The 14040-nt window shown below is 50.0% G+C and overlaps 3 protein-coding genes across 3 annotated transcripts; 2 read left to right on the top strand and 1 right to left on the bottom strand.

The window, feature by feature from the left end:
- Window positions 1–1005: 1005 nt before the first annotated feature.
- On the top strand, window positions 1006–2596 carry HER10_EVM0012039 (uncharacterized protein; the record flags this gene model as incomplete). The annotated part of the gene is made up of 3 exons (XM_035481443.1): window positions 1006–1141; window positions 1172–1774; window positions 1842–2596. The coding sequence occupies 3 exons, from the start codon at window positions 1006–1008 to the stop codon at window positions 2594–2596; spliced, it is 1494 nt and encodes a 497-aa protein (XP_035331897.1).
- A 589-nt stretch (window positions 2597–3185) lies between these two features.
- On the bottom strand, window positions 3186–11163 carry HER10_EVM0001067 (type I polyketide synthase; the record flags this gene model as incomplete). Its single annotated transcript, XM_035470828.1, has 7 exons — window positions 3186–4028; window positions 4088–4408; window positions 4460–10202; window positions 10256–10589; window positions 10644–10701; window positions 10762–10848; window positions 10909–11163. 7 exons carry the CDS (start codon window positions 11161–11163, stop codon window positions 3186–3188), a joined length of 7641 nt encoding a protein of 2546 aa, XP_035331195.1.
- A 928-nt stretch (window positions 11164–12091) lies between these two features.
- Window positions 12092–14001, top strand: HER10_EVM0008012 (major facilitator superfamily transporter; the record flags this gene model as incomplete). The annotated part of the gene is made up of 3 exons (XM_035477549.1): window positions 12092–12289; window positions 12349–12771; window positions 12835–14001. The coding sequence occupies 3 exons, from the start codon at window positions 12092–12094 to the stop codon at window positions 13999–14001; spliced, it is 1788 nt and encodes a 595-aa protein (XP_035331636.1).
- Window positions 14002–14040: the final 39 nt, after the last annotated feature.

The raw sequence follows: 14040 nt of genomic DNA on the forward strand, positions 1-14040 counted from the left end.
ACTCGCCTGAATGTAACAACATCTAAAGGCTGGGCAGCTCCCTGACCTGGGATGAAAAATAAACTTGGGGCAGAATATACTTCAGATGGGAACTCCAGTCATCGCAAAGTCTAAAAGCGCGTACATCTCGGACTTGTCTGGATGTGCCGACGGTGACTTAAATCTCCGCATCAGATTAACGCCTATGGCCCGATGTGGAGAAGGACACCTTGGCCCACTAGCCATGACCTCCTTGCGAGTTCTCTTATGCCTTGAGGGGAGCACAAGATCCTCACATAGCTGACAACTATACAAACAACAACAATAAGGACAGCGGAATTTCAACTCGCAGAATCTATGCTGTTCCCTGCAGAATTTGACGATGCGCATGGTTTCAGCTCGAAAATGATAAAGGCACCTTAGTACTTGGGTTTTCTTCAAACCCTCCGCCGGATAAGTAGAACAACTCTATCGAAATGGTGGCCCGTCTAGAACAATGCATTCGACTCAAGTCAGTACGGCCACCTTTCCGGTGTGCAGGCTGGAGCAAACTTCAAAACCTTGTTTTCCACGCTGTCACTGTTGTACTGCAACCTTAGACTTTGTTGAAATATGCTTCCCATCATCGCGTGGAAGGACCTTCTTATCATTGGGATTTCCAATGAAAAAGGGCGATGCCACCTAGGCACCATGTGAGCGGGTGAACTTGAGATAAATCTTGTTTGCCAAAGTTTCCTCAGACGTTGAACTCGACCATCTGGGGGTTGTAATCCGATCTGTGTGAACCCTGGGCCATGTGGGATGGTACTCGGGTTCGGCACGCCTTTTCCTAATGAAGCCTTTAAAACCTCAAAACGGTGTGTGTGATACTTGTAGGACTGGACGAACAATGATGAATGTGGTAATATGATCACCCATGAGCGAGCAGTCTCAGATCTACCCATTTCAACGAACACCGACCTTCTAACTTTCACCCAAGTACCAACCTGCATACAACCGTAGTGTCCTCCGACCCAAATCGCCAAGATGTTTGGAACCCTCATGTATGATCTCCAACACAAAGAACCAACATTTATAGAAAACAACCCCGAGGCTGTCATCAATCGCAATCGACGGGGAAAACCTCACATCGCATGCGAATACTGCAGAGCACGAAAGGTTTGTTAGCATTGAGTTTTTGAAAAGCTATCAGTTCAATACACTGACGTTCAAGGGTTAACACAGCTTCGATGCAACGGAGACCCAAATGGGTGCGATAGGTGTAAATCAAGCTCCAACACTTGCAAGTACCCAACCAACAGAAATACCGTTCGAAAACGAAAGCAATCGACTTCTTCGACCAAGGAAGTATCGAAGACCCGACAGTCTTCTTTGGACAGCTCCGCGGCACCTCAATCGCCTTCATACTCAGAAAAATTCGGCTTGGATCCGTCATTACTATTCACGACGGACCAGGAAGCCTCAGAAGTCCTAACCGAACTGGGCAACCTCCAACGACAAAGCAGTTTACCAAGTCCTACGCTTGACATAACGAGAATCAGTCCAAACGAGACTATGGAAGATACTGGAAATGCACAGCACGCGAAACAAGAACAAGATCAAATCGACCACTGGCTGGCATCATGCAGCCTGTTGTCACCGAACGCAACGATTGATGTGGCGAATCTCAAGAGTGGAGATTTCACCGGCCCATGGCAAGAGCTAGGGAAAGATACCGCATACTTCGATCCAGCCGACGATAGTGGCGAGGACGGAATCAGTTCCCAGGAGACTCAGCTTGACTTTGAGATGAATGGTACGTGATTACCTCTCCTATTTCGCAAGTATCTGCTAGGCATTCCATTTGACTCAGATGTCATTAGACAGCAACGAGGTCTTGGATGACTCGTCGTCAACGCCGGGGCTTTCATCATCAAGTCTTGACCTCTTGCTTGATGAGAATTTCCCATCAAATCTCATGATTTCCCCAGTTGATCAACCAACCTCCGCCAAGATACAGCCCAGTCGCAAGTCAACCCCAGTGGCTTACAATATGGCAGCGCCTGCAACGAGCCCCCTGACTGCATTACTTGAGGGTTCAGATCTTGCGGTCAAGAAGAAGAGCGAATGTCGATGTTTGAGGCTTGCTGCACATTTACTTGAGCAGCTTGGGAACGAAGGCGCCAACACGGAAACCGCCACCGTGGATGTGCTTCTCAATTGCTGCCGAGAAGCCATCAAGGGATGTGACTCAATCCTGAGTTGCACCCTATGCAAGTCTCGATCAGAAAGCATGATGCTACTCGCCATGGCTGGGCAATATCTCAGCAACATCTGCGAAAAGACAGTCCGCTCATACGTGGACGTCGTTCAGAAACTGCAGTCGGGTAATTCTCAGCTTACTGGAGATTCTATGTGGTTTCAGTCTTACAAAATCGAGAGCCCAGTGGAGAAGAACCAGGTTCTGAAATGCCTCGTCACCGGACAGCTCACCGAGTTCTGCCAACTCATTGGAAAAATCAAAGCTAGGGTAGGAACGAGAAAGGCGCACCTGGCGCCATTGCTGGGAGCGGAGAGGAAAATTCAGTGTATGAGGACCATGTTGATGCAGTGTGAAAGTTACCGGACTAATGTATGAACTTGCTTACACGTAAGGTGAAGTAGGTAACAAACTTGAATAATAATCGGATAGTTTGGTCACTTCAATGTTCGCTACTGTAGTGTTTAAGGTAGAAATAACTCGGAAGTCAACCGGCGGAGGCAAGGTTATCCAGACAAAAGAGCTGTCCCCCTGAGTTCAATAGGAGTGTGCGAGCCTTCCGTTACGTTGCGTCCAACTTTCTCCTCAAACTCATCTGCCCTAGCCCATAACTCAGACGCAGACAGGGATCGGGACTGTGTTCAGATGCCCCAGCCGGAAGGTAGAGTTCTTGTTTGCAGGCTTCCACATGGATGTGAGCTGCGGAATTAAGGGTCACAAGGTATCGTTTGTGGGCATTGCTGGCGAGCTTCAATAGCATGATATTATCCCATCGGCCGGCAGGTGAATGGCACGTTTTCATGCCCTCTAGCTTCGCGTCGTAACCACATTGTTATCCCGCCGGCAGCGGGGTTTGCTGGCTTCAACATTTCCATTCAACGACATGCGAACACATGCAATGGAACTGTACAATGTGCCACGAAGCTCAATTTGTATGAACACTCTAAGGGAAAAACGGCAGCAAACTCTATGCGGTCTTGACTAGGGTTGGAACAAAGCGACTCTTTTCTCCAATCTTTTCAGCCAGGACGCTTAAGCTCGGGCTGTGCAACACGTCAAAAATGCTTGTCGTTTCGGCGCCCGCGCTAGACACGAGCCAATTGCGCAATTCCACAGCAATCAGTGAGTCAACGCCGTACTTGGAAACGGGGTGCTTCTTGTCGATTTCGGCAGCATCCAGCCCAAACATTTCAGACAGCTTCGATATTACAGCATCCAAGATAAGGGCCACCGCACTTGTGCTGCTGGTCGCTGACTGCAACGAGTCAGACAGCCGCATTGCTGTCCCACCTTTGCGGTCTGTCCGTCCACGCGTGCCGCTCTGTTTGCTGCGGTTGGCGCAGAGAGACGAGAACCGAGTGTCGTTTACCCAGGCGACCGTGGAAGTCTCATCAAAATCGACAATGCCTGTGATGAGCTGACTAAGGTCGACAGGCCGACTGGGCTTCTGGATAGCTGTCTCAATGATCTTGAGTAGATTGGCCTCATCGATATCAGCTAGGCCGGTCTTGGTCAGGCGTTCTGCAACTCCCTCAGTGTTGGCAACGAACCCGACCTCTTGAATACTGGCCAAATCAATTGAAACTCCAGGAAGACCCTTCGATGTGCGGTACTTCGCAAAAGCATCTTGGAAGGTTCCTCCGGCCGAGTAATTGGCTTGACTGGTGTTACCTCCGAGTCCTGTGAGGGACGAAAGTAAAATGAAAAAGTCAAGGTCCGGAAGGTGATTATGCATATTCCACGTGGCTGCAATCTTAGGGCCTGTTGCAGCTTGCCATTGCTCATATGTCATATTGGGGAAAATAGAGTCCTGGTAGGTGTTAGGTCAATATTCTGACTTTCCACAGGAGGGTTGCTATGCAGACTCACATTCAAAGTCATAGCAGCCTGGATCACCCCCCGAACGGGTGGGAAGCTTCGACCAGCTTCGTGAACGACTCGGCGGAAATCATTTTCGTTAGAGACGTCGCAATTCCGCACGATTGCTCTGCAACCATTCGTCTCAAGCTCGGAGATCAGAGCCGCAGATCCTGGATGCGTACGCGCGTTCCGGGAGAGGATGATGAGGCTCTTGCAGCCAAGGTCCCGAGCCATCCAGCGCGCAATAGATTGACCAATGCCACCCATACCACCAGCAATGAGGTAAGTTGCGTTTTGTAATAGACGAGCTGGGATTGAGGAAGGAATGACCTGCTTTTAAAATCAGCAATTGGCTAAAGGATAGGTGTGTGAGTCTCTTACCTTCACTAGATGTGTCTGTCGTGGTTGAACTACGATCTTCCCAAGGTGTTTTCCGCTTAGCATCAATCGGAAAGCCTTGTCAACTTCTGAAATAGGGAAGGTGGTCATGGGGGTAACCACCCGTAACTCTCCTCGACTGAACATCTCCATGATACCCTGGAGAGCATTCTGAACAATGTGACCCTTAAACTTGCCCAGCTGAAATAGGTCGACTGCGGCAAAGGTCACTGCGCGCCGGAGAGGGCTCATGTCTAGGTTCTTGGCCGATTCTATGTCTCTCTTCCCAATCTCGATGAAACGACCAAACCTCGCCATGCAGTTCCAAGTCTCTTTGAGCAACGGCCCAGCAAGAGAGTTCAGCACAACATCGGCGCCTTTGCCGTCTGTGGCACCCATCAGAGCAGGACCAAAAGACGTGTCTCTGCTGGAGAAAATGTGGTCTTGCGGAATGCCAAACTCTTTCATGATAAAGTCGCGTTTGGCCTCGGTTCCGACCGTGGCGAAAACTTCAGCACCTCTTTGCTTGGCGAGCATCACAGCGGCCTGGCCAACACCTCCCGTCGCTGCATGGATAAGGACGGATTCTCCCTTTGAAAGTCGGCCAACGTCAAAGAGCCCATGGAATGCCGTGGCGAAAACCATAGGGATTGTCGCCGCTTCCTCCCATGACATGCTGTCTGGGACACGAGCAGCACAGGGCCAATTGATAGAGACTCTTGACGCCCAATGTCCGCGTAGGATGGCACAGACTCGGTCTCCAACCTTCAATCCGCTCTTCTGCTCTGCCTCCGGGCCCATTTTAGTGACGATGCCACTGCACTCATAACCCATGATGGTTTCATCTAGTTGACCAAGTGCCACTAAAACATCCCTAAAGTTGAGACCAAATGCGCGAGGCTCGATCTCAATCTGGTCCTTATCCAAGTCTTGAAGATTGACTTCCCTGAAGTGCAAGGAGTCTAGGAGGCCAGGCATGCCAACGTCCATTTGTAGATTTGAGCCTTCACCGCTGGTGCCAAACGGTTTGAGTTGAGGCTCTTGCTCAGCAGCTTCGGGCGATAATGACATGTTCCCCGAGTCGTCATTATAGATACGCGTTATGTGGAGGACAGAGTTCTTGACGGCGTATTCGCAATCAAACTCGTACGAGCTGAGGGAAAGATCAAAGGTAGCTTTGAAGACATTCCCAATTAGTTCGGCGTTCTTTGCGGACCACAGGGGCTCGGTAGTCTCGAGATCGAGGGAGATATATCGTCGTCCGGCATCTTCCATCCTGAGGGTGCGAAGTAGTCCAGAGTGCAAAGCCATGTCAGGTTCAGCGCCGTCGATGAGACTACCTCTTGTAACCCACAGTACGCCCCGAGCGGCTGTCAAGAGTCTTCGAACACAGATGAATTCTTCACGGCTCAGCCGTCTTAGCAGGGGTGCGACTGCTTCTTCAAGCATTATGCAGACTTTGTCGGTAGCATCAACTGATCTCCAGTCCATGGTATTGCAGCTGGTGCCGGTCTCGGACTGAATTTGACCCTCCAAGTCCCGCATCCAGTTGACAGGGACTGTTTCAGCCGGGCTCAGTACGAAGACTTCAGAAGGAAATGTTGCTGGTGCGACCGCGGTTGAAGTCATGACACTGAAGGAGTAATTCGCACGATCCTCCATGTCCTTCACCTCTAAATCAATTCCACTGAATCCAGTATTGGCAAGAACCCGTCCCCAATGATCAAGAGTGAGGTTAGGTCCACTCTTGCGCTCGGCTTCTTCAGCTAGCCACCAGCCAGGAAGTGCCCCAAAAATCAGCTGTACATCCAGCGTGTCTTTCGTGGTCTCAACCAGAATGAGCTGCCCGCCCTTCTTCAAGAGTTTACGAACATTTCTCATCGTCTTCTCCATATTCTTGGTAGCATGGAGAACTTGACATGCGATAATAAGATCATACGAGCCTGCCTCGAAGGACTGCTCCACAGGATCAATTTCGATGTCAAGTTTCCGGAAGGTGATCATGTCTCCAAAATCTTCGAACTTCTTCGCCGCAGCTTCGAAAAATCCGGCGGAGACATCAGTGAACGTGTATGATGAGAAGCGGCGTCGGTGATCAGGGGTGTCTTCAGACAGGCCGTTGAGTACTGATCGCGTGCATCCACCGGTGCCTCCTCCAATCTCAAGAACTTTCGCACGGGGGTGCTTCATTGAGTGCATATGCACCAGTTTTTGAACCTGCTCGTAAGACCTGTTGCATCTGAGAGCCTTCTCGTAGAATTCGTACAGCAGGTTGCCTTCCATCATTACCTCTAATGGAGCGACCTGCTTTCTGAGAATACGAGACAGGTTCTTCCCAACGCGACATAGAAGACGTCCATTAACGCTCTGGGAGGCAACTTCATCGAAGAGCATGTGGCGCATGCCTTGACTTGCTTTGGCCCATGAAGCGCTTCCGCGAGCGAGCGTCCCATCAAGTCCAAATTTGTAGTTGACTTCCATCCAATCATAAAGCGACTTGTGATACCACTCCATTTCTCCTAGGGAAGTCTTGTCGAAGCCCAGATCTTGTATGGCGTCTTGTATGAAATACCACGCTGCCTTGACAAGCCTCTTATTGACTGACAGCTCAGATGGATCAACCTCGGACTTGAGTTCCGCCTTCAGCTGATCAGTTGGCATGAGAGAAAAGTCGGGATGCCAATGCATCTTGAAAAGCAGCTTAGACGGGTTTTGTTTGTGCTGACCCAGACCTCCACCGCCTATTGCCTGGCAAAAGAGACCCTTGACTTCCAAACTCGTGGCTTCTGGTTTGCTGTGATCACGAGTGGTTATTGAAGACCGGAAGCCGGACTTGTCGCAACGATCAATTGTTGCAAACGACTCGAACTTGGAATTTGGAGTCGAGACGATGGACTGCGAAACATATATGTGCTGGATGGCTCGAGGCATCACCATCGAATTCTGGAATGCCTTGGGAGAGAGTGCGGAATAAGCTCCTTGAAAAATCGAATCCAGTGTGGTAGGGTGGAGAAGGTGACTGCTTGAGGATTTCACATCCGCCACCTTGAACTGGAACCTCGATCCAGAATCGCTGGCTTGAATGCCAACCATGTTTTGGAAGGTCGGGCCATGTTGCAGCCCCATCTTCCTCAGTCGGCCGAACAAATCCTCAACTCTCACAATACGGGAATACGCAGAATTGCTTTGTCCGGTAACGTCGCCCACACGTACAGCAGGCGATAAAGTGGCCCTTGACTTCTGTTTCTGGGAGATATAACCGTGAATATGCTGAATCCACGAGTTCCCGTCGCTGGTTGGTGATTCCATGGAGAATTCATACCACCCCGACTCCAAACTCTTGTCATCACAAGGGTGTAAAATTAGCTGGATCTCGATTCCGGCTTCTGTATCCGGGATGACCAGGGCATTGCTGATCTCGATATCTCTCAGAGAGTAACCATCTATAGTCTCAACTGGAACTTCAGAGAATTGTCGCAGAGCTTCTATGGCCATAGAGATTCCGCCGGCCCCCGGATAAACGATATCAGACTGGACCAGGTGATCCCGAAGCCATGGAAGATCATTGGCTCTGAGGAAGTGCCTCCATATGGGGCTGGTTGAGGAGGGCCCTGGCAACATAGACCCAAGTAGCTCATGGCGAGCATGTTTCCGCATGCGATGAGCGACGTTCATCCGGGACTCTTGCCAGAAGCTATTGGCATGGTTCCAAGGATACGAAGGGAGGTCTGAGATGACTCGTAAACTATTGCAATCCTGCTGGCAGTTCACAGCAGAGAGATCAATTGGAGATCCCTTGCACCATAAAGCTCCAGCAGCCATCTGCATGGATACTGCAGCGTTCTGGCCTCTGACCAAGCCCGATATATAAGGCAGATTGAGTTCCTTTAGGACCGGGACTTTGCAGATTTGCCGAATTGGACCAGCAAGAGCTGAGTGTGGACCAAGTTCGAGAATGAAGTCCACGTTGGCCTCTCCACTGGTCCCTGAAATGCACATGTTCTCAAATGATTGAGAGAACAAAACCGGCCACAACAGGTTATTCACCCAGTGTTGTGAACCTAGCTTCTCCGGATTATCGATCAAATTGCCCGTGACGGGTGAGGAGTAAACAAGCTTTTGCCATTTAAGCTTCGGGTGAATGATGTTTTGTAGCTCTGTGAGATATTCTTCCGCCATAGGAAGCATGTGATGGGAATGATAGGCTGACTTGACCTTCAGTGCGCGAGCGAAAATCTGATCCTCGGAGAATTGCTTCTCTAGACGCTGGATCGCATCTAAATCTCCTGAAAGAGTGACACTTGATGGACTGTTGACGCAAGCCACGGTAACGGTGCCCTTTGTGACACCGTTCTCCGCTAAGTAGGCCCATGCATCATCGGCTCCGAGACCGACTGCCATCATACCTCCCGGAACAGTGGAAGCGTTCTGATATTTCTCCGTCAAGACACCACGGAAATAAGCAACGCCCAAAGCCTCTTCGAATGTTAACGCGCCGGCGGCATATGCTGCTGCAATCTCGCCACTTGAGTGACTGGTGACAGCGCTGGGTTGGATTCCCCACGACTCCCAAAGGTCAACTAGACAAATCTGAAGAGCGACGCAGACGGGCTGGCTCAAGCGAGGCTCGTTGACGCGTGTAGAAGTCTCGTCCCGTTGAAGCTCTTCTACAAGGGACCAGTCTGCACCGTAGTCTCCCAAAACGACATCTGCGCGAAGAAGAGCCTTTCTGAAGACCGTATAGACTGAGATGAGTTCGCGACCCATGGCATGCCATTGAGCTCCTTGTCCATTGAAGACAAAGCCGATGCGAGGAGGATCCTTCGCAAGAGTCACAGCTTTCTTAACGGGGTCTTCAAGAGCCTCTATCAAGCTTGCCTCACAGTCGGTGCTCGATATAGCGACTCGCCACGGGAAATGCGACCGACGCGTTTGGAAGGTGTGTGCCAAGTTGTCAAGATCAAGCTTTTGGCCCGACGTTGTCCGAGCCTCTAGGTAGCTCTTGAGGTTATTGACCATCTGCGCAGTAACATTGGAATCTTTGCTACTCATGACAATGAGACGAGGCTCGGTCTTCTTCAGTGCTATCGAAGAACACTGATTGATGTGCTCACTAGCACCATCGATGATCACATGCCCGTTGGTTCCTCCGTAACCGTAGTTATTGACTGAAACACGCCGCGGAATTCCTCGGGGCCAGTCCTGTGCTTTGAGTGGAATCTTTACGCTGAGTGACTTCATATCGATGTCGGGGTTGGCTTTTTCGTAGTTCAGGTTCGGCGGAATCACCTCATTTTTCAGCATCATGATAGCTTTGATAACTCCTGCGATTCCGCTGGCCGCCTCCAAATGACCCAAGTTTGTTTTGATAGATCCCACTAACACGGGATTATTGACAGAACGTCCTTTGCTGAATACGCGGCTTATGGCGGCAGCCTCGATAGGATCGCCGGTTGGAGTGCCCGTCATGTGCGCTTCGACGTACGCTGTCTGAGAAGGATCAAGCCCGGCTCTTCGATAGCATGCTCGTATCAACTCCTCTTGCGCCTCAGAAGATGGCGACGTGATGGTAGGTGTTTTACCATCTTGATTGACTGCAGTCTCTCGAATGACGGCATGGACGGAATCTCCATCAGCGAGTGCATCTCGGAGCGGCTTTAGAAGAAGTGTTGCAATGCCTTCTCCCCTGCCATATCCGTTTGCCCGACTATCCCAAGCGAAGCATCGGCCATCAGCACCAAGAACTCTATCACTTGGGTCAGTATTTATGATTCGTCCTTCGTCTGTTAAAAAGCTCACCCTAAGCTCGACATAACAATGAATGGATCAGGATTGAGCAAAAGATTTGAGGCGCCAACGATGGCCATTCGAGACTCTCCATTGCGAATGCTGTTCACAGCAAGATGCAGAGCAGTCAAACTTGCTGAGCATCCAGTGTCTGTGGTAAGGCTTGGGCCACGAAGATCAAAGAAATGAGAAATTCTGTTTGACATCATCGCGACACCATTGCCGGTTAGAGTCGTTCTTGGTAGTGTGTCCGGGTCACGCAAGAGACTGTCATGATAATCCCTGGAGAAGGAACCGACGAAAACCGAGGTGTCACTTCCTGCAAGCTGTTGCAGAGTTACACCGGCTACGCGGTTGATAATTAGCATTGACACTTTGGTGCATTGATTACCCTTCTTACCATTTTCCGCTGATTCAAATACGGACTCAAGAAGCAGACGAATTTGTGGATCCATCGCCTACCAAACTCGTTAGTGACGCGGAAAGCTCACGACGTCTTGTTTCTAAAAGAAACTTACGTTGGCAATTTCAGCGGTAAAGTTGAAAAACGACGCATCGAACTGAGAGACATCATCTTTGAGAAAATGGCCGCCGACCACATTTGTCTATCCCCAGGCTTGTCAGTTTCCATGATCACAACGACGAACTCTGCCCTGAGTCTTTACCTTCCCATTCTTAGCATGATCTTTGTCATAAAAAGCATCGGCATTGAATCTCGACTTTGGTATTGGAGACCAGCCGTCTCTTCCCTCAACGATGAGTTGCCATAGCTTCTCTGGAGTTGTCGCGTTTCCAGAGAACTTGCAACTCATCCCAATGACTGCGATGGGCTGTACAGGCCCTCCTGTGGGCGACTGCATGCTCTCCACCGGGGAGCTAAGCTCAGAGGAAGACGGTCCATGACTCATGTAGGGTGCCATTATGAATATCTTAAGTGGGATACCGGGGATATTCTCTCTTACACACGGACCAAAAGTCGTAGTTGGTTGATGAGATCGAGAGAAACTGGATGGAAGTGGGTATTCTGTTTGATAGACAGAGTGGCTATGTTGGGCGATGCATCAAATCGATCTCAATTCTAAGAGGGCCTCTATCCTCAGTCTTGATTCTATTGATACAAGGCATCAGCTGGACCATTGTTACCTTCCAGCTTGCAAAGACATCTAGCTCGGTCTCCACGACTGACCATGGGAATCGGACTTGACCAAAAGTGGTCATGCCGAGTAAACAAAGTTGAATGTCTCTTTCTTTGATCCTACAGCTCGGTATCGCGATCAGAGTTAACAATGAAGCGCTATATCTCACGACCTATATGCAACCTGAAAATGGCAGATCCGCGAAGGTTCGGCGGCAATTGTGGGATAGCCCTAGAACGAGCGCTGCACGACGGAAAGCTACCAATTAAGGCCTGAAAGCCTAAAGAGGCGAGCGTGCCGGGGTTGTGTTGTAGGTGTTAGCGGCTGACGCCACGGCCTGTTCGTCACGACTCGTGACGCACCGACGGAAGCGTAACCTTGAACAAAGAGAGTTGTCATTGACACGCAACTGTAACCATCATCCGCACCACCTCGAGCTGGAAGATCCTTGAGAAATCATCGCAATTTGTAAGCTATAGCTATTCGGGGAGTGGATTTGTCTCTTTATGGGTGCCTTGGTGTCTCAAATCATGTGTTGTCAGCTTGTAGCGCGATTAGATCAAAGAAACAATTCTCTCTGTTCTAAGCAGTACTCCTTCGATAACCTTGGATAGGCTCATATCATTATTAGTCTTTCCTAGCGTTGTAATCGACGCTACTCTCATACGCAATCTGGTTTAACCGCAAATTCAGCATACAATCGACGTTCAATATGCCTTCGACGGTAAACCTCTCGAGATGGGCCAAAATGGGAAGCGGGAAATCCAGCTTGAAGTCTGATGAGCCCACGGTGACTCAACAACCAGCTCCTCAGAGTCCTGTCCCTGAGTCTGATGTTGATGGACCAAGTGGCTTGAAGTTGGGTGCCATCACTCTTGGACTCTGCCTTACACTCTTCCTGGTGGGGCTGGTAAGATCCATCCTTTAAAGATAAGTCCCTGAGGCTAGAGCTTACACGAGATTTCACAGGATAACATCATTATATCAACAGCCATCCCACGTATCACAGACGAGTTTCGATCTATAAGCGACATTGGATGGTACGGAAGTGCTTATCTTCTTACAACTTGCACCTTTCAACTCACCTTTGGGAAACTTTACTCTCTTTTCTCCATCAAAGTCATCTATCTGATCTCTATCATCATCTTCGAAATCGGCTCGGCTATATGCGGCGCTGCTCCCCAGTCTGTGGTCCTGATCTTGGGCCGGGCGATCGCAGGTGTTGGATGTGCAGGTATCCTGGCTGGAACCTTCACAATCATCGCTGTGATCATTCCGCTGCCCAAGAGACCTGCATATACTGGCTTAGTTGGAGCTGTTTACGCCATTGCTTCGGTTGTTGGGCCGTTGCTTGGGGGCGCCTTTACCGACAAGGTGACATGGCGTTGGTGTGTAAGTCATTGATCCACCGGATTAAAGACGAGTTATCAAGATTCGTAGCCTGACGATGAATAGTTCTACATCAACCTCCCAACCGGGGCTGTCGCTTTCGTCATCATAGTCTTCCTTTTCCAATCGCCACCTCGCCTTGACAATGGAAAAAAGAAAACTCTTCTGGAGAAGGTTATGCAAGTCGACCCTATTGGTACACTCGCTCTGATGCCTGCCGTCATCTGCTTGCTTCTCGCGCTGCAATGGGGCGGGACTGTCTACCCATGGAGCAACCCGAGAGTCATTGTGCTTTTCGTACTGTTCGGCGTGCTCTCGACTGCATTCGTTTTCATTCAGACCAAGAATGGCAAAAATGCCACACTGCCCATCAAAGTCATCTCTCAGCGTAGTGTGGCCGCAGCTTGTTGGTTCTCTGTTTGCACAGCCGGGGCTGACTTCACGCTGAGGCAGTACATCCCGATCTGGTTCCAAGCCATCAAGGGTGTTTCTGCCGTAGACTCGGGTCTCATGAACTTGGCCCTGATTCTTTCCACAGCTCTGGCGTCGATTGTCAGTGGAGTGGGCATCACACAGATTGGGTACTATAACCCTTTCATGATTGCTTCGACCCTTTTCATGTCAGTTGGATCTGGTCTTCTCACTACGTGGAAAGCAGACGTTCCAACTCGGGACTGGATCGGATATCAAATCCTCTATGGTCTTGGATCCGGCCAGAGCATGCAGACTCCTTTAATGGTAGTCCAAACCGTCCTGCCCATGGAGGAGATACCGCTTGGAACTGCTCTAGTAATGTTCCTGCAGACCTTTGGCGGCGCCATTTTCATATCTGTCGCCCAAAACGTCTTTACAAATGAGCTCCGGTCCGGCTTGGCAAATGATTTACCAAACATCAACGCTACTACGATCGTTGACGGCGGGGCAAACAGCATTAGGCAGCCGGGGATGCTGCCACCAAATACTCTTGATTCCGTCCTGCGCATCTACAGCAAGTCTCTTACCAATTCATGGTATGTTGCTGTTGGGCTAGCGTGTGCAAGTATCGCAGGAAGCGCTCTGGTGCAGTGGAAGACTGTGAAACAGGCAAGCCCGCCACTGGCCGGGGACGAAAATGGGGATAAATCCGCGAAGAGTGAGGTGACTGGCAGCATGGAGATGAAGCACCAAGATCTCAGCCCAACTGAGTCTGATGAAAATAATGACGTGTTCAATAAGCGCAACGACACCATCTGAGCACAGCATGGGTCAAGAGAACAGAAAAATCAGAAACAT

Source organism: Colletotrichum scovillei (genome assembly GCF_011075155.1).
Source record: "Colletotrichum scovillei strain TJNH1 chromosome Unknown Contig00007, whole genome shotgun sequence".
In the NCBI taxonomy this organism is placed as follows: Eukaryota; Fungi; Ascomycota; class Sordariomycetes; order Glomerellales; family Glomerellaceae; genus Colletotrichum; species Colletotrichum scovillei.